The 20,727-nt window shown below is 33.5% G+C and overlaps 2 protein-coding genes across 9 annotated transcripts; one reads left to right on the plus strand and one right to left on the minus strand.

Annotated features, from left to right (window-relative positions):
• Positions 1,567-5,160, plus strand: LOC109355320 (auxin response factor 10-like). 7 transcript variants are annotated; one of them, XM_019598411.1, is made up of 5 exons: positions 1,570-2,047; positions 2,131-3,237; positions 3,706-4,583; positions 4,749-4,814; positions 4,910-5,160. In XM_019598411.1, the coding sequence occupies exons 2-5, from the start codon at positions 2,152-2,154 to the stop codon at positions 4,989-4,991; spliced, it is 2,112 nt and encodes a 703-aa protein (XP_019453956.1). In that variant the 5' UTR covers positions 1,570-2,047; positions 2,131-2,151; the 3' UTR covers positions 4,992-5,160. The 7 variants fall into 7 exon arrangements, with proteins under 7 accessions (XP_019453963.1, XP_019453956.1, XP_019453959.1 ...); XM_019598414.1 differs by having other exon boundaries at positions 2,140-3,237; XM_019598416.1 differs by having other exon boundaries at positions 1,570-1,936.
• LOC109355321 (serine/threonine-protein phosphatase 6 regulatory subunit 3-like) lies at positions 9,931-20,442 on the minus strand. Of its 2 annotated transcripts, XM_019598419.1 has the most exons (20): positions 20,338-20,356; positions 20,238-20,292; positions 19,748-19,851; positions 19,330-19,416; positions 19,166-19,241; positions 18,991-19,065; positions 18,827-18,880; positions 18,233-18,292; positions 18,033-18,149; positions 16,399-16,493; positions 16,107-16,315; positions 15,270-15,367; positions 14,957-15,060; positions 14,686-14,851; positions 14,292-14,414; positions 13,354-13,436; positions 12,949-13,090; positions 12,837-12,869; positions 12,428-12,498; positions 9,931-10,987 (listed from the first exon to the last, which is right to left on the minus strand). In XM_019598419.1, exons 2-20 carry the CDS (start codon positions 20,274-20,276, stop codon positions 10,171-10,173), a joined length of 2,553 nt encoding a protein of 850 aa, XP_019453964.1. In that variant the 5' UTR covers positions 20,277-20,292; positions 20,338-20,356; the 3' UTR covers positions 9,931-10,170. The 2 variants fall into 2 exon arrangements, with proteins under 2 accessions (XP_019453964.1, XP_019453965.1); XM_019598420.1 differs by having other exon boundaries at positions 12,837-12,866; positions 20,238-20,442.

Raw genomic sequence — 20,727 nt, forward strand, 5'->3', positions numbered from 1 at the left:
CAAGTAACTTACTATAGGGATGCATGGTTGGTTTGTCATAGTTTTCATGGAAAAGAAAACATATATATATATATAAGAACTAATAAGCTTCTTAATCAATTAGTTCAATCTCAATGAACTTTCTTTGAGGCTTGAGAAAGAAAAATGAATTTACTCTCACTATCAATTAGGCCCTAAAGAAATTTGGTAGCCTGCAGTCTCCAAGAAAAGAACAAGATAAATAAAGTTTTGGTGTCCCCTCCCTTATCATATACCTATTCAAGGTTATTGAAAGCCAAATATTATATTGGAATGAGGTTGCCGTTTTATATTAGAACAATAGCTAAATAGACAAAAGCTAACTTCAACATCTAGACATACCCATCTTTCTTTGATTGTTCCCATCAATGTCCTTTATAAAGTGACATGATTGTCAATCATCACCAAAAGGAAAAATCAAAACATCATGGTTATATTAATTAATATGTCATACCAACATTCCTCTAATTGCAATTGCAATACAACTACAAAGGTTAATTAATTGTGTTGTGCTATGAGTATCTATGTCTTGTTTTGTTGACAATTTTCATAATTAATTCTAGACTCATAACATAATTTGATGTCGGTGCTATTGAGCAAGGTGAAGTAACCAAAAACAAAATCAATGCAATAAAGGTGAAAGAAGCAAGTGGCATTCATGTTTAGAATCTGAACATTATTCATTTTAATGGCTAAATAGCATTATGTTTGTTAGCTTTCAATTAGGCATATTAGATAAAAATAAATGTCTCTTCTAAATATAATAACATTCCATTTTTTAGATATTAAATATTATGAAGGTTTGCAGGTAAAAAACTAAATGTCATTATCATTTTATTTCTCATTTTAAAAAATTGTGCTGAAAAATAATAAAATAGGGTCATTCGATCATATCTTATCTCAAAAAAGTGAAAATATTGAAATCTTTGTAATGAGTCTCATTTTCTAATTTAAATCATACATAAGAATTTAAGATATCTAAAATTAAAATATTTTACGATATGTTTGATTTAAAGTGTGATAGTGATTTTAACAAAAGAAAATGACTTTGATTCGATTAATCAGGAGATGATGGGAATAACATTTATTAATGTTGGATTCAAGATGAGAAAGGGAAGAAAAAATTTAAAATGTTTTTTTTTTATAACTTTTCTCCTATCCAATCTTTCCATTAATTGCTTCACCTCATTATTTCCTCTTATTCTTCTTTTAAATTTTGAACCAAACACAAATTTTAATTTCTCATCTTACATTCCCTTTTCTTGTTCCTCGAACCAAACATTGTCAGTCAAAGTTGCCACTTTAGAACCCCTTAATTCAATTTTAATAATATTTTCTGACATCAACCGAATTACCCTTATCTTTATTATTACATCACATTATTCACACAAACTTAATTAATTAATTATAATAAAAAATAAAGTCACATTCTGGAAAAGAAATAGTAATAATAATAATAATAACTTACATTCTTATTTATTTATTTAAAGGCATGTGTTTGTTTGGCATAGCACTTGGTTAAGGTTTGGTTGTAGTTTGTGCGTAAGAGATATAGAGAAGTTGTCTCTTTCTTCCTTTCTCTTAGAAGTGAAAGAAAGCAGAACAAAACAAAATCAGGTGGCAAAAAAGTTGAATGAAAGTGCTTTTTTGCGTAGCTTATTATCCTTTAGGAGTGAGTATACATGATCATTTCACTTTGACTTATATTTCTCATTTCTCATTCAAGTTTTATCCTTTTTAATTCATTATTCAAAATCCAACCTTCTATTTTTTTTCTTCAGATTCTTCAAAGTACAAACCTTACCTTTTGATCGAGTAAAGTTGAAGAAAATACATTATTTCAGAGTACTATCTAATATCTGAACTCGCTTCTTTATTTCAATGGGAGGAACGTGAATCTCACTGTTTCTAGAAAAGGGTTGGTTAAAGTTCTTCTCTTTCCTTCGTGGGGTTTTGAGATTCAAACCAGTGGAAGCAAGTAACCCAGCCTTTTGTTCACAATTTCACTCTCTTTATTCAACAACCAAAAGTAGTAATAATAAAACATAAGCATTCTTCATTTCATTGTTTACTCACTGAAACACTGTTTGATTTGATCAATTTTCGTTTCAGGTTTCAAAGTGAAATATTTCAATGAAGGAAGGTGTTATTGAGAAGAGTTTGGATCCGCAGCTATGGCACGCGTGTGCAGGGAGTATGATTCAGATGCCTCAGTTAAACTCCAAAGTTTTCTACTTTCCACAAGGTCATGCTGAACACGCTCAAACAACTCTTGATCTCACACCCTCTTTGAGGATTCCACCACTCATTCTATGCACACTTGCCTCAGTGAAATTCATGGCAGACACTGAAACTGATGAAGTCTTTGCTAAGATGTGGTTGGTTCCTCTCAGAAATTCCAACCTTGATGACCTCAATGATGGTGATGTGGTTGAAAATTCAGAAAAGCCTGCATCTTTTGCCAAAACTTTAACCCAATCTGATGCTAATAATGGTGGGGGATTTTCTGTTCCAAGGTATTGTGCAGAAACTATTTTTCCTCGGCTTGATTACTCGGCTGAACCGCCGGTTCAGACCGTGGTTGCCAAGGATGTTCATGGTGAGCTTTGGAAGTTTAGGCATATTTATAGAGGCACGCCTCGGCGCCATTTGCTTACAACTGGTTGGAGCACTTTTGTGAACCAGAAGAAACTAGTTGCTGGTGATTCTGTGGTATTTTTAAGGGCTGAAAATGGGGATCTTTGTATCGGAATCCGTAGGGCAAAGAAGGGAATTGGTGGTAGTGCTGGTTCTGAGGTTTTATCTGGGTGGACCTCAGCTTCTGGACATGGAAATTGTGGTGTTGGACCTTATGGTGCATTCTCTTTTTTCTTAAAAGAGGAGAATAAGTTTTTGAGAAATGGTTGTGGTGGTAATGGTGGTGGTTTGGGTGGAAGAGTGAAGGTGAGGCCTGAAGCTGTTATGGAAGCTATGACATTGGCTTCAAGGAACCAGCCATTTGAGGTTCTTTATTATCCAAGAGCTAGCACTCCCGAGTTTTGCATTAAGGCTTCTGCTGTTAGGGATGCTATGAGAGTTCAATGGGACTCTGGAATGAGGTTTAAGATGCCCTTCGAAACCGAGGATTCTTCTAGGATAAGCTGGTTCATGGGGACTATAGCTTCTGTTCAAGTTGTCGATCCTATCAGATGGCCAAACTCCCCATGGCGACTCCTTCAGGTACTCTCCCTTTGTCTATTGCTGTGACTGTACAGAACTTGACAGTCTTGTATTTTTAGTAATTTGTCATGTTTGTTGATGATGTATAACAGGTTCAATTGTTATGCATATGCTTTTGTATTGATCTAGTCATAATGCTTTGTCAATGCTAAGTAAAGAATCCCATGGTTATGATGTATTCTCTGCAATTTCTTTGTAAATACTCTTATTCCCGAGTTAATAATATCTGTTGATTGGGGAATGTTTTTGATTTTGTATAGCTGATTGCATTCAATGGTTTGTTAAGGAAACCATTTATGATGGAACATTATCATGTTTTGATCCATGGACTGACTCCACTTAATTGGAAAAGGGCTTGGTTGTTGTCCTTTTTATACTTGATTGTATTCACACCATAGTTCTAATCAACTCAATTTTGTAGAAAACTTTATTACATAATCTTGATTGATCTTGCTGTTATCCCTACAGGTTACTTGGGATGAGCCGGATTTACTACAAAATGTGAAGCGTGTAAGCCCATGGTTGGTTGAATTGGTATCAAACATGCCAGTCATCAATCTCACACCCTTTTCTCCACCAAGGAAGAAGCCGAGGTTTCCACAACACCCTGATTTCCCCCTTGACGTTCAATTTCCGATACCAATGTTTTCAGGCATCCAGCATGGGTATAACAACCCCTTGTGTGGTTTATCTGATAACGCTCCTGCAGGCATACAGGGAGCCAGGCATGCTCACTATGGAATATCTCTTTCAGATATCCACCATAACAATAATAAACTGCAGTTGGGGTTGTTTCCAGCAAATATGCAGCAGCTTAATGTGATTTCAAATGCTAACTTGTCCAACCGTGTTAAAAGCAAAGAAAGCTTGTCATGCTTGCTTACCATAGGAAAATCTGATAAGACTTTGGAGAAATCTAACAATGTTGAGACAAAACAGTTTTTGCTTTTCGGTCAACCAATACTCACCGAGCAACAAATCTCTAGAAACTGTTCTAGGGATATGTTCTCTCATGATTTTGCTGGAAAAAAATCAATAGATGAGGTTAAGGACAAGGAAAGGTCCTTTTTTGGTGGTGCCAATCCTACACTTACACAACAGTTTCTACCTGGAAAAGCTTCTGCCGAGTTTACTTGGCAACTCGGCTTGGATACCGGTCATTGCAAGGTTTTCTTGGAGTCAGAAGATGTCGGACGGACCTTAGACCTATCAAGTCTCAGTTCTTATGAAGAGTTATACAGGAGACTTTCCAACATGTTTGGTATTCAAAGGTCTGAGATATTGAACCATGTGCTTTACCGGGATGCAACCGGTGCTGTTAAGAATATTGGAGAAGAACCCTTCAGGTTTGTTTCCCCCCATCTTATGCTAATCATCATTTTATTTGTCACTAAGGTACTTTTAAATCTGCCATCACTGCCATAACTTCTAGCTTATATTTTTCAAATGCATATTTCAACCCGAGTCATATATTTATTGAGGTTTTTTTTGTCTATGTGATCTCATTTCAGTGAGTTCATGAAGACAGCAAAAAGATTGACAATTCTGATGGATTCAGGCAGCAAAAATATAAGAGGGTAAGAGAGAAAATAAGCTCAGTTTTGTTACACATTTATCTGTGTTGATCTGGCTTCTAAATTATGTATAACATTCCTCTAAATCTGTTATGCAGGACCTGGATTACAGGAACTCGAAATGGTGAACATGGGTTGGATGCATCAAATAAAACTGGTCCACTGAGCATATTTGCATAATATGGTGTAGCATATGAATATCAATATATCATTTACCACTGCTAGAACTAAATGTGAACTAAACCTTTTATTAAGGTTGTCATTGTTTCTTTTTTCATGATTTATGCATCATGGTCAACTATTATTGTAATAGTATCTAAGATTTGGACCCAATTTGGTGATTTTGTTTTCTCTAGTGTGATGTTATCTATGAGTAGTTTCTAAAATTGACACTTAAGTATGATAATGACTGAGAAGAAATCTTAAAAAATTTCATAGCTAGAGTGTCTAAATATAAAATTATAATGAAGTTATAAAAACACTCTTGTTTTGTTGTAACGTATGAAATTGGTTCTTCAAAATTCTAGAAGTGTTATTTTGTGCAAGGAGAGGATTGTTTTGAAAACACGAGGATTATTTCTTTTATCAAAACTCTGTTATGTGCTATTAGTAGCTGGATCCAGTTCCATCGTAACTAGTAATTGAAATTATGACTTCAAAATTTGTCTTCTGCTTCAAAGTTCTAAGTTTTCTGCCTTTGTTGCCTTCTAAAATTAGGACTTGTTGCTGAAATATAAAGTTGTTTACTAATAATTCCAACTATATTTGTTCATATAAATATATAAGTTTACTAGTAATTGCTTAATATGCCTTAAAAAACCAATTCCCAACGAAGCTAACAATACTGATAATATTGTGATAGTTATTCTAAAACTTCTAGCTTATGAGTTGTGAGTTATGACAATGACATTGATAATTAATAGAGTAAATTACATTGAAAGTGAAATTACGTAAATTATTCATCTTTTTTTAAATCTGTATAAATTATCATCTATGTAAGAGAGACAAGTGTAGTTTTCTAAATAAAAATGGTGACAAATATAATTAGATTAAAAATAGTATAAGATTAAATATCTATTTATTATTTCGGTTAGCTATATATATATATAACATAATAGTGATTCACATATCTCTTTGATGCACTTTGTAACGAACCAAAAATAATTAATATACATTGACTCTTATAATATTTGGATTGCTCTTGATATACAAATTTTGTGTGACTTAATTGCATTCGTCAGTATTTTTTGTATATAAAACATTACACTTATTTCTCGTTTTTCCTATAGGGATGGTGAGTATAATATATATATATATATATGTTTATGGCTGACTTGCATAGTTTTAGAAAAATGGAAAAATAATTTGTATAATTTTACTAAAATTTAGAGTTTTCAATACTCTAATTAATAACAAGGAAAACTAAAATGTAAAAAGAAGAACTTGTCCGTTATTCAAGCAGAGTAGAAAAAAGCATGGGAGAAATGAGAATGAACAGTATATACTTTGGAAAAAAATAATTGAATTTTTGATTGAGGTAGACGGGCTAATGAGCAAAGCTTTTGCATACATGAATCTGAGGACAGAGGTTGGGATCTGAAAAACCATAATATAAAACGTAGTGCACTTGTTTTTACTTCCTACATGGCCTTGATATTTGATATGTGATGTCATAATGTGAGACAATTTCATCCTAATCTCAACATAAACTACCTTAATATCAGTGTTTTTGTTGATTCTTAAGTCATAAGGACACATACCCTTATTTTAATACACATGAGAATTGAATTCCACTATTCTACTTCCACGTGCAACACAACTTGCCCCACTTCTCTCGCCTTTTGCAATTTCACTCCACTTCCTCCTTTTATACAAACTGCTACTTGTTATTAAGATAAAAATATATATTCATTATCAGTTTTATTCAATCATTTATCATTCATATTTAATTATCATTTATCATTCATATTTAATTATTATTTTCTTTAAAAAAAGTAATACAAATAAATGATAGATCATGTATGATATATTCAATATACATACTAATAGTGTGTAAATCTTACACTAATTCATTAATGATTGGTTTAAGAATGTCATTTTCCTGTAATATGACATTGGAGGATTTGTAAGAAGATTTGGTAGAAATATAATATTAGTCTCTTTTAAATGTTATAATCACTATTTGACAACACAAATTTATAATTTTTGAAGTTACTTATAGATTTTTAACTCAATTAATAAGTTATTACAACTACAAGCTCACATCTCTACGCTAGAATTTCATAACTACAAATTAGTTTACTCAAACAACATTGTTTTGGATTTTAAGAGTTTTTTTAGCATCTAAGACATGTTTCATATATCAAAGATTACTTATTATTCATAGATGAGGTTATCATGTTGGCAAATTCAAACTTACATTCTTATAAAATATGATTTGAATTCTTATCTATCATGTTAAAATGTGGTTTAATTTGAGTTATGGATAAAGCTTTTTGATGAATCAAGAAATATATGAAAGAAAACTTAAATAAGCTTAAAGAAAAAAGAATAAGAAACAAAGAGTAATCATATTCTCATTAATGAATTGAATTCTCATTACAAAATTGAATGAATTGAGATATAAAGATTAGGAGAATACTCATTTATATGCAACAACTAGAAAACAGAATTTGTTAACCAGATAATCGATTATCAAACATAAACTAACTGAAACAAATTGAAAAACTACTCAGTTAATCGGTTAACTACAATGTTTATTAATTAAATTTTACACTATTAATTCATTAACTCTCATTTAACTCTAATAGAATCTCACATATTCTAATAATCCAAAAAAAGATTCCTCAATTTATGGTTATTATTTTCACTAAAATTGATAATATTTACTAGTAGCTGACAATTACACTATATAACCTAGATTTAGCCATTTTTGTAGTGGAGGTCAAAGTATATATAGTTTGATGGTAATTTGCAAGCATGAGTATTATTATTATTGTTGCAGAAAAATATAGTAGATGAAAAATTAGGTGCTACGTACTATGCAAGTCAAATGGTCAAATATGTAATGCATTGGAAGTTTGTGTAAAAATAAGAAAGAGAAAACACCAATTCACAAATTGCAAAGAAAGAGAAAACACCTTCCAACGACTTCAAATCCTTTTTTTCTCGTTTGAGTTCCAATGCCCGTTGTTTCTGGACTTTGTTTATTTTGCATTGGGATGGGAAGAAGGTATCTTCTTACTTCATCATTAACTCATCTTTCACTTATTAACGCTCTCGAGTTTCTTTAGGAACTTATCCTTAAAACCCACTTTTTATTTTATTAGTAGGTTTCATAATTTAGTTTTGAATAAATCAATGGAATTAAAGGAGATACAAAAAACACAATACATGAAAAATAAATGTGACAAAAGTGTAACTATGTGTTAAGGTTTTATCTCAAAATTAATTGACAATATATATCTAAACAATGACAATTGGATAGAAGTTGGGTTGTAGCTCTGATAATGAGGTAATCCAACATATATTTAAACATTTCCGAGATAATGAGGTAAGTAATGTGAGACTTAATTTCCAACATTATTATGTTTAACTGTGTTGGGTTGTTGCTCAATATTCATTTACTTTTGATACTATAGAATACTAGAATTGAGCCATTGTAATTAAACACCATGGTCATTCTACCAAATGAGTTCAACCAAATTAGACTTCATTCCAAACTCGACCAGTTAATCAAGTGACTCATACCAAATGAATTCAACTTTAACTAAAAATTAAACTAGTTAAATAAATGTAGGTATAATTAATTCGCCATGTTTATAAGATGACTCCGTAACATATATTAAATAAGCATTCAAAATTATTTTTACATGTATATGTTACGATTACTAATTTTTTATATCTTTTAAAGATTCTTTTAATTTCTAATAAAAAATGTTTATGTTGAAAATGAAGAACTAGTGATAATTCCTGTATTGTAACTGTCCACGTTGGGTGTCTATTCAACAATAGTTAAAAAGTAGTGATTGAACATTAAATATAAACATGTTGTTAGCAATAATGGATTGCAATAAAAAATGGATTATAATTATTAGATGAGAAGAATGGGTTAGAGTGCGGAACATAATAATATTGCACACCATGCTCTCTTCAGTTTTATTCTTTTTAAGTAAAGTTTCAGGTTCGAATCTTGTGGATGGAAAAAATATTTGCTGGTAGAGTTAGCCTTACATACTGCGAATATTTCCGGCTCGAAAAGGATTACCTTCAGTACAAGAATACCTATGGGAAATCAAAAAAATATACTCACCTAAGCTGTCACTGCAAGTGATGGGAGTTGTGTTAGTCAACTGTGTTGTTATGGGCAACGTCAAAATCCTAAATTTCAAAATCCTGACGAGTGTTTCTAGAATTGCTAACTTGAATAGATAGATATCTTTATTGTGTAAGGAATTGATTGAAGTATTACCATTAATAAAAATACATTTATTTTCTTGTAAAAGGTGACCAATAAAAGGCTTTACAGAATAGGAAAATAAATTTAAACATGTACTCACGATCTATATCACACAACTTAACTAATTCACCTGATTTTAAGAAAGGATTAGTAACAATATTTATAGGTCCAAGCATATAACCTGCCTATCATTCAATCTCTACCAAGGATGATATCTAATTATAAGTTGGTAATAGTTAGCATTATTTTTCATAGCAAGTAGGGAATGAGTGCAAAAATGAATTTGTTGTTGCTTATCATCATTAATGTTCCCTAAATAAGATGTCATATATTTGGATCACTAACCTGATCTTTATAATCTTTAATCTCTGCAAGTACCAAGGTTGATAACTCATATCCTTGTACATATAATAAGTCATCAACTAATTTTTTTTGATATCATATTAAAGCAACATGAAATACAGATTTTAAACTCCTATCGTATGAACCATCTGACATGTTTAAGAAAAGTGTGTACGTACAAAGTAAAAATCATTTGTCAACATTTGTTATGATGATTATGATAGACAGATTAAGCAACATGAAAAGTTCAAGGATCCAGAGAAATGTAGAAATAAGCAAAAGCTAACTTCATTAAAAATTAATATCAGCGTGGAGAAAACCCCATAATGAAGACCAAAATAAATATTCAAAACGTTGGAAGAGACAAAACTTCAAATTAGTAAACAATCTTAATATCTATTATGCAGAAGCATCAGAAACAGAACATAATTGAAACAAAAAATATGCTGTACATTAGATTTGTAGCATAGGCTTTGCGAACCGAAAATGGGGTCCACGGGTTAGTCCAAATTTTCATGCAAACTAAGATAGCAGGAAGCAAGATTTACCACCATATCATTACTCCAGAACAGCAACCTCTTGATCAACCCTCCAGTAATTTACATCATTGAACTCCTTCAGTCCAGAACTGTCCTCTTCAGAATTTTCCATTTCTGCAACTTTTGGGGCTAAGTCTCTTTTCAATGGTCCTGCTTCTCCAACTGTCCCTTCTTTGAGAGCCTGTTCCATCGCTTTCTCAGTACCTTCTAATTCTACACCTACAAATTCAACATCCTCTTCAAATAATGAGGGAACTGGTACCGACCTTTGACTTGAGTCACCATCCTTCTCGATCGAATCACTAGTAGTCGGAAATCCATTAGAAGATATCAATTCCTCATTTGAAGGAGAACTCGGATTGGGGCTGCTGACTTGAAGACTACTAGACAAATTACTAGCAGGTTCATCATGATCCAAAAAGGGATTCAAGCTTGACCCAGCAACTTGTATATCTGATGGTCCACCACATCCCACACAATCAGGTGAAGGCCTATCCCCAAACAAGGGCCCATTGTCTGGTGCCTCAAAGCCGAAGAATCCCTTATCATGTGAAGTGCTTGCCTCATCACTTTCAAAGTCTAAAGCACCTCCTCCATTCATAGAATTGCTTAATCCACTCAAGAAGTTTGTGCTTTGGCTAGATGTACCATTCACAGTATTTTTGCTGGCAATCAATTCCTCTTCCACCACTACCCCATTGTCACTACTATCACCAGTTGCAGTTCCGTTCAAGTTAATGTCATCCATCATCTCTGAGGATGATGTGTTGTCCCTAGGTGCATCACCAATTATATTATCTTGGAATGCAAACCAGTTGGAATTTGTAAACAGATTACTGCATAAAAGAAATTATGTTTAATTACATAAACAAAAAGGGGGAGAAAAATCACAAAGCAATGGACCTTAACCAAGTTGTCAGGTTGAAGGGCAAGTAACTACAAATGATTGCTAAATTCCCATAAGCACTATTTTTGAAGTTCTAGGATTTAGATATGAAAGGAGAAAAATGAATGCTCAAAATAGTAAATTATATTGACAACATTATGAATGATGGTGTAATAATATTGTAATAAAAAAGACATAATACTAAGCATATTTATATTAAATATTAGAATTCTAATTAAATAAGGAAACAAATCATAAAAGATAAAATGAAGTAATCTCAATCTTAAGAGATCTTCTTAGATACCCTCTCAATCCTAAGAGATTAGATACTCTGAATAAATCTATGATATAACATTCTCTCTATATTTAAGTATCATCTAGATATCATCTAATAAGATATTCTAAGATACTTTCATAGTTTCATATATTTTAATAACTATAACCAAAAAGAGTTGAACACAACCATGTAAATCCTGCGTCATGCAGTCATTAAATAGTTGGGGAAAATGAAATTTTCAAAGAACTTGTACAAGGAAAAATAAAACACTAAAAATAAAAACATAAAACATCACCTTATGGAGATTTTAACATAATTTATCACTTCAGCTTAAGCATCGCCCATGTCTTTTCCTTTGGTTTATCTTAATCAATTATCGACAATAATTTTAAAGTATAAATCTACCAAATCCAAGAATTATATCTAATCATAATATTCAAATTAACTAAGAAGCAGTAATTTCCTGAACGTGGTCCAAACTCCTAATGCTACTTAACCTCTTTATCATATCCACTTTTAGTCTCCCCTCTGTATATGAGGGAGGAAATTAGCAGAGTCAAAGAGACAAATCACACCACAGTCCATGGAGCACAAAACCAAAACTGAGAAATATCTTCAAAGGGACAAGACAATGAAAAGGCACAGTCATATGTCAGATGTGAACATTTGTAATCAATTACTGCAGCAGGTTGTTACAACAGCCAAGAAAACAAATCTGCCAGAAAGGACAAAATACCCTAATAGTGGATCAACTATAAGCATTTCACTAAGTAAAGAATGCTGATAGAACATGGCTATAGGCTCTTTCCTCTATACCCATCCACATTTAATTTTTCCAAGGTTATGTTCAAACGGTATTTCTCTCTCTATCCTGTGACTATATTTACACTATTCTGTCATCCCCACATTAAGGGAAGAATGGGTACCACGAGGAACAGGAAGATAGACAGGAAATCTGGAAAGATATATGCTGAGCACGGTAGGATAATACACAACACATACATGGATGTATGAATGGAGACATATCATGTGAGTTGCTTATGAGAAGAAGCATTAGTACACAAGATGGAATCCTAAAATAGTTACCAGCTATAGGGCAAAATAAATACTTACCTCCCTTGATCATCACTGAGTCTCAGGGACGATATGACTACTTCAGCAGAATCATCATTAAAGTAGGCATCCTGCATTTGATCCAACAGATAAACTTCATATCAAATTTGTTAATAAAAAATTCAAAACTACATGTTCAGTTGATGTTTATGACGAATCGACTTGGTCACTGGGAGACAGGCACTACGAAAGTAAATCAATAAATGCTTAAATAGTAAAACAACAAATTACATGCTATAGAACATGTCAAATTGTGCTTCAAATATGTATAAATGAGAGGGACGTAATGAGCATGAGATAGTCAGCCAATATACAAATGACACAGAAACAGAACCAAAGTGGTTATCAAAATCCCTGAAATGAACCAAATAAAATTACTTTAGTCACCAGAAATGAACAAAAGTATTACCTCTTCATCTTGATCAATACTGTCATGTGTCTGCAATCAAGACCATCAAAGCATTAGTCCAGCATTTAGGTTGCGGTGCCTAACCCAAAAGGCAAAAATAACAAATACAAACCTCTTCATTGTCCTCGTTCCCATAAATTTTATATCCAAAAGCCTGGCTCAAATTATTTGCTAAAGCTGTGACATCATAGTCTCTGTCATGACGGTCATCATCATCACTATCCCTCATCCTGTCTTGTAATGCAGTTGGACGTCTGCACATAACAAAGAAAAATAAGGGGGACCAAATGATTAAGGACTCGCACAATCCACTCCCTTATATTTTAAATTTCATACACAAAATTAACCTGCTCAACCCTTATTGCTCAAGCTACCCACTGAAGGCATGGCCTTGCCAACTTATAATTACAAAACAAATTAACTAAAAACAGACATTAGCCAAACAAAAAATATATAGACCCTCCCAGTGATGTCTCTGCAAAGCATTTAGAGCTAGATAAATGAAATTGGAGCTTACCCACATGACCACCGGTGAACATTCTCAACCACATTACGTTCCTGAAGAACCGTCGCTTGCCATTCATTCCACTCATTTTTTTCCTGCCAATTTTAAGCAAATCAAATTGTAGTATTTAAAGAAAGTTCATAACAATATGAATTCAAACAAAGTTCAACCCATGCATTTAGGCACACGGGAACTATTCACCATAGAAGAATCGGAAGTCTTAGGAGAACAAGGCAGCCATGATAAGTATTAATTTTCACATAGACAACCCATACAAAACAAAGGCAGTACTTTACAAGAAAGCCTTGCTCTGGGGACTAAAGTCTAACCATAGGTAATGGCATTGTTATCCAAGCAAATATTACAAGTGAATTAGGCACATCAAGGACTCATCTTCCATACAACAACAACCAAGCCTTAATACCACTAGATGGGGTCAACTACATGGATTGAATGACACGATAATATTCTCCCATACATCGTGTCAATTGAAAAAGCATTGATCTCTAAATCTTACTTCTTCCCTATTTGTTTCGCATATGGTTTTTCTTGGTCTCCCTCTACCTCTAGAAATTAGACTAACCTTCATTTGATCTACTCTTCTTATTGGAGCTTCTAACGGTCCCTTCCACAAATGCACAGATCACCTAAGGTGAGATTCTAACATCTTTTGTACAATAGGAGCTACCCCAACTTTCTCCCTAATGCATTAATTCCTAATCCTATTTTGTCTAGTGTGTTCACTCGTTCAATGCAACATTCTCATCTCTGCGACCCATATCTTCCATGCCCAAATAAAAGGACTTTATTAGGAAGACTACAAACAAGAGACCAAATTTCCTGCCGATGAGATTTTAAGCAAATTTGCCAAAGATATAAAAATTCAACACATATCACAGATCTTTCAACTACTCATACAAGCCATTTTATTGAAGACATGTGCAACTAACCTGAAGACATGCCAGTATGTGGCTTCGATTATGAGAAAGGTGAACAAGTTTATTGACAATTTGAGTAATATGTCCAACGTTTCCTGCTCGTGGTGCCCGTTTTCCAGCAGCAGCTAATGTTGGCTGCAATATCATTCAAATTCAATTAAAAGGCGTTCAGACAGACTTAATTGTGGCATGTTGATTAAGTATTCACGTATGATGTTCTCTTTCTTTTCCCTTTTCAAGTCAATAAAAAAAGAGGTTTAAAATCAATATAACTGAATTCTCACATACTATATAAATTTCTCATGTTTCTTTTCATCATAGTTTTAAGAGTTTTACTTTTGCTACTCAAAAAATACACAAATGAAAAAGTGGTTACAGACACATGATCTCCCATCTATCAGTTCACCTGATTGCTTTCAGCGTGAAGAAGACAATTCTTATCTGCTTGGAGAAACCTCCCAATTAAATCACACTCTTGAAGAAGATGATCGACAATGGCTTCAGTGTTGCTCTCTAAACATGATAATAGGATACTTTCTACATGATGGTGCAATGCGTTATTGTATGGATACCTGTATTAGTATAGAATGTGTCACCAAAAGATATGAGAAATATACATCAGGGTTTATCTAGACATCTACGACAACCCTGCCAGACTGAAACTTAAAATCACTTACTCGAAGAAAAGATCAATGACTCGTCGAATGGTCCCTGAGTTAACCAATTCTTTTTCTGCCACTTCATTTCCGGTTTGTATAAGTACTGCAATGAACTCCACGATCTGTAATAAATTGCAATTACGTCAAAGAAAGAAAATGAATTCAAAGATGACATTAGAGTTATAGCCTTGTAGGAATATAAGATTTTGGACTTTTGGAAGTACACAGTCAAGTTATCTATGGAACAAAAGTTCAATCTCGCCAAAGTGTGAAGTAGTTATGAAGTGGACAGTAATACATGTCAAATTTACGATTAAATGCAGCAACTAACCTTTAACCGATGCCTTCCAAGTGGAGGTCTTAATTCACCATATGTTGTAGGCAATACTTTTTCATCGGATGACACATCCAAAAGGGCAATCAACTCACCTGCAGACACAAATGCATTCTTACTATTAGAGATCATTAAGTTTTCTGTAATGTACTAGTTATAAAATTCTGTTTTAGTGGTTGTAACAAACTGTGCCACGTGTGTATCTTCCATCTCTTTAAATAAAGATTCTCTCTCTTGTAATAATTCAAGCTTTCATAATACAAATTCAGTAAAGTTTCCTTTTTCTCTCTTTCTTTCTCGCTTCTTCTTTTCATTTCTTTGTTACATTTACACTTACTCATTTGATAAGGCTGCAAATTTTATATCACACAGAAGAAACAAGTGGTTGTATCATTCTTGAAGCCTCCCTTTCTGGGATAATCATAAGATACAGCACAGGGCACACAACTACTCCCAAAACCTCCCCCCACCCTCACCCAAGTAAGACCCTGACAGGACTAGAGCACGTCTTAACCAAGCGTACTTAGATAATAATTAATGAAGACTAGAATAATCAGGAAGAGAAAAATTATAAGAAGAGGGTTATGGAAAAGAAAATCTTACTAAAGGGCAGAGTAGTGCACATTGGAAAGTAAATCTTACTACTCATTAAAATCAAAATTATTATGCATCACACAACATTATTGAAAAACCTTGACCTTTTTGAGATAACACTAATTTCCTCATCTCTGTTTGTATTTCATATCAATCAAATATGTAGTATAGCAAAATGAAAATTCCACATATTGAGCATAGAAACTCTTGCTTATATAGGAGTACCACAAAATTACTTACCAAGTTTAGGGAGCATTGCACCAATAGTATCAGGGCTTACAGGAATTGGTGGGTCATACATGTTTTGACTTCGGTATGAATGAAAAAATGAAGATGAAACAGCTGATCTTTTGGGATCCAACATAGAAATACACACTGAAAGTGAATTCACAAGGGTAGACTTTGATTGTGAATCTTCCACTGCATAACCCAAAATTTTTGCAACAAAACTGCATAGTAACAAAAATTTATTAATTAATTTAGTATGTTAATTTATTACCAAAAAAAACATAAGAAAGCCTTGCAATACAACCTTGGACTTGAAAGTTTAATTGCTAGAGTAGATGATGCAACCCTAGTTATTGTACATAATGTTTCCGCTACATTAGCGTGAACTTCAGGAGGACTCTGGTTCAAAAGGAAAAGTAAGAGGTATCAGATAATTTTAAACAAAAGACAAGGCAGCAAAGAGACCATGGTTGCCAAACACGCGATTCAGGTCGTAGAATCATACAAGTTTGAGTCCAGGTAAGGAAATTGAGCTGACTCGCTTAAAACTAATCTCCTGATAGGGTGGCCTCATACCAAATTACTCAAACTTGTGAGATTATGGGCAAGTTCATGAGTTTGCTTCAGAATGTGATTTTTAGCCCTAAAAGACCAAAAAGGATTACATTTTGTGCTGCTACTGAACGGCACTGTTTTGTTAGTTAATAAGTTTGGTTTCTCTTCTCATCTAGGGTTCAGGTCATGTCAATTCACTGATAGACCTTTTCTTCTTTTACCATGAATGAAGATTCACTCAACTATAGTGACTACAGTGAATCACTTATGAACTGAACCTCATCACTCCACTACTTCTGCACGGCAGACCTGGTCCAGTTTGGGAACTCGGGCCAGTTTCTTTACTTCAATATTTTACTTTACGCACAACGAGAAATTTCATTTGGTAATGGTATTAACAGTATAGTATTGGTTTTTTACTTTGGTAGTGTTATTTTGGTTCTTTACTTTATGTATAATCTGCCGATGTGACATATGATCCCCACAATCTCATATACCCTGAATCGTCTATCATAAACATACTCCAGATTCTGGAGTTGATACTTGGTTCTTTTTTTGGGTTACCCTTCGTTCTCCTTTTAGAAGAAAAAAGGTTGTTAATTGCTACTATTGGCTCTATATTTTAACGTTATGTACATATGATTTGGTAATTAACTACGGAAGTCATTTATATATCATGCTGTTACTTATGTTCCGTAAATTGTGGAGTTGGAATTTCAAATATTACTTATGGATGTGATAAGACTGTGTTTAGGTACTACAATATGTTTTTAAAAAATATGTTTTTGGTAATCTTTTACAAGTTTATCAATTGAGTCAACAAGTTAAGTTTACAGAAGCTCCGTTAGAACATGTAAACTCATGAGTTTGAAAACCTTGAATGAGCCTATAAAATCCAAAAACCTGGGTAAAACCAAACTGGGGTATTTCAGTTACTGGAAAAGAATCATTTACTTGTCTTCTTTCCATTTATAGCTCAGACTTAATTCATGTGAGCCTATGAGGACAAACTGAAAACACCCCAACCAAGCATTAGTTGTAACAGCATCCCTAACAAAATTGTGTTGTCAAATGTCAAGTAGACAATTCTTACAGCTGTTTAATGTCACACATGCTTGTGGAAATTAAATTAAAGAGCATGACTTCATGTAAGCTCAATGAATAAGCCTGGAATCACTTAATACTGGTTAAGTCAGAATGGATAGGTGGGATATATTACAGAATATCCCATGATCACCTACCAATCAACAAATAAACTAGCCTCCTAAAAAATGTGGTGAAGACCGAGATGTTTAGCTTATGGCTAGGTGCATACACAACATACGAGTAATAGCAAAACCTGGCTAAATGACTATAAACCCAGAATATAGATGAACCACTTACAGATGGACTTAGTTTATCAACAATCATCTCTAGCAGGTTGCTCTCAGCCAACCATTGCATTACATCTATAAAATTGGGATATACATGGTCATCAGCACCTACTAATCGAACCAAAACCTGTGCAAAGAACATATCTCAGAACCCATTCTGGTATATCATCAAGATCTCAATAATAACATAACCTAAGATTAAAAGTTTACCTCCATAATGGATGTAATTCCTATCAAGTCAACTAGTTGGCAAAAAACATGTGGATGGGCCTGCAATAAGTGTGGCAGGGCATGAATAACAGATGGTTTCAGAAGGAAGACGACATACCATATAGCTTAATTGTAAATTGGACTGGAAACTGCTTCACATGAAGGTACTAAGAACAAAAGAAGTAGTATACCCAGTAGTGCTTTGTGGTATCCTTAAATTTAAAATAGAAAATTCCATAGTAGTCTATCACGGATAGGCGGATAGCAGCATGAAGAAGCCGCACTAACCAAAATCACAGGGACAACATAAATAATTTCAAATACCCATAATATATCCTCGCTACTTAAAAACTACTCAAAACCTGAGATGTATTCATCATTAAAAAAGGAATTCCATTTTTAAAAAAAAAACAGAGATTTCAATCTATGCAAAAGTGATGCAGTCGCGGCTTCCTCTAATTGGCCGAAAGCCCAATTGTCATGCCTAAAAAATGCAGTGTGATAGAAGGCTTGTAGCAAACATTTGCTGCAACACTCCATGGCCTATTGACTGCCCTGGTAAATTCTACTACAAAAGCACCTTGCTGTACTTACTTGAACATAATTCATGAGTGGTACTGTCTTTCGCATCATTAGGCAAACAACAACCTGCAAAATAGAATACAAATTAGCATGGAGTAAGGATTATAATATAACCATGTAGCTAATCTTAACAAAATGTCGTACAAAGTAAAGTTTCAACATTATCAAGCATATACCTTGCTGAAGTACCCAGCCAACAAGGAACCATGAGATCGGTCAGGCTCCAAGAAGGAGAATAATAAGTTCATGAGCTGCAATAGGAAGATTGATAAGTGGAAGTAAATACAAGCAAAGCCTTAACATACAAATTCAAACAAAAATCAAACTGTGTTTTCAAGTTGAATTATAAACCTCTTCTTCATCAACCAAAGTCTTCAAAATGACATCAATTTCACATGTAAAGATCTCACAGGAAATGAATGGAAACCTGAGTTATACACCAAGTATTAGAAGATACAATGGGGGAACAAAATATAAATTTCTTTGGCAACAATTTTTCTAGTACAGAAGCATACTTGAAGACCCGTTTGTGTTCAGCATCTTCTGGTGGTTCTTCGATGACGTAGCGTAGCAATTGCTCAACCTGGGCTCTATCTCTCAGACTGAAAGTAAAAAACAAGACAAAAGCACACAATTATTACTTACCTTTTGTTGAATCATCATTGCATATAAAGCTTGTGCTTTTATGTAAATAATGGAATTACACTTACTCCCACTTGTTACAAATTAAAAATGGGCAGATATGGAAAATATGCAAAAGAAGAATAATAACAGACAATCTTATTTCCCACTAGGAAGGGATAACTACATGGATCAATTGACGCCATTGAACTCTACCAAAAACCAGAAATAAAAAAGCACAAGACTTGAAAATGAAAATAAAAATGTTCAGCGACGAAAAATTCCAATAATTCAAAGTGATCAGAAACATACAAGTTGATAAGACGGCTGTTTAAGGCCTTGCATTCTTGGATTATTTCGTCTTCGTCGAGAAGCTCTTCCAAGGAAAAGTTCTCATTGTCTAATATAGCCTCAACCTGTAGCATACAAGTCACACAAAATGATACATTAAGCGTGTAATAAGTTAGGCAAAGCTTTAACTTTGGATTTAAATCAAGAATTCATTTGAACTTTTTTACAATCATATGAGGCCTATGATTACAAAAAAACACTCTGAATGTGCAACATTACAATAGAGCATAAAAACCAGGGCGAATCGTAGCCACGGGAATTACGATAATAGTAACAGTGTTAGGTAGTTAAGCTAAGCATATTGTAAGAACAATTAATGAATGAAAATTAAATTGGTAATAAAAAGTTGTAAGTGTAAATAAACGAGGATTTGAAAGAGTAAGGTAAAAATAAGTGAGGGTAGAAGTAATGAGAAAATAGGAGTGAAATATAGAAGAATTAAGGAACAAACAGGAGAGGATGCAGAGATAGAAGCGAGCTTCCAAAACATGATGGGAGAAGAAGAAGAAGGTGAGTGGATCTGGGTGAAGGAAGATGGAGTGAAGAGGACAAAACCCTAATTTGGAGATGGATGTGAATCAATAGGGAGAATAGGGTAGTAGCTACGGCAGTGTGAGGGAAAGGAGAGGAAGAGAACAAGAGATGTACTCTCTAGTTTCTTTTTGTAGTACTAACAAATGTCATCGGAAAGAATCGAACTATTGACCTTGACAATTAAGTAGGTATTATATTGCAAATATTGACCTTCTTGAATTTACTCCTCTATAGATGCACATGCATCTTTTATTATTATTATTTTTTATTTTAGGTAGTATTTTGAGATGTATTTATCTATTTATACTATACTCATAATATACCATTCTCCTCTTCTCTCCTGTTTTTGTGAAGATACTCTTCTTATTTGATAATCATACAAACTATGACTTGGATCACTTTTTATT

Source organism: Lupinus angustifolius, chromosome LG08, assembly GCF_001865875.1.
Source record: "Lupinus angustifolius cultivar Tanjil chromosome LG08, LupAngTanjil_v1.0, whole genome shotgun sequence".
NCBI classification, from domain to species: domain Eukaryota; kingdom Viridiplantae; phylum Streptophyta; class Magnoliopsida; order Fabales; family Fabaceae; genus Lupinus; species Lupinus angustifolius.

Bases quoted from the DNA above. Each gene is read 5' to 3' on its own strand.
- LOC109355321 (XM_019598419.1), bottom strand. From the start codon at position 20,276: ATGTTTTGGAAGCTCGCTTCTATCTCTGCATCCTCTCCT. The intron at 19,417-19,747 runs GTATGTTTCTGA...TTTTACTTTCAG, and splicing joins AACAGCCGTCTTATCAACTT to TCTGAGAGATAGAGCCCAGG. The intron at 18,293-18,826 runs GTAAGTACAGCA...CACTTATTGCAG, and splicing joins CACTCATGAATTATGTTCAA to GCCCATCCACATGTTTTTTG.
- LOC109355320 (XM_019598411.1), top strand. From the start codon at position 2,152: ATGAAGGAAGGTGTTATTGAGAAGAGTTTGGATCCGCAGCTATGGCAC. The intron at 3,238-3,705 runs GTACTCTCCCTT...TTATCCCTACAG, and splicing joins CCCCATGGCGACTCCTTCAG to GTTACTTGGGATGAGCCGGA. The intron at 4,815-4,909 runs GTAAGAGAGAAA...TCTGTTATGCAG, and splicing joins GGCAGCAAAAATATAAGAGG to GACCTGGATTACAGGAACTC.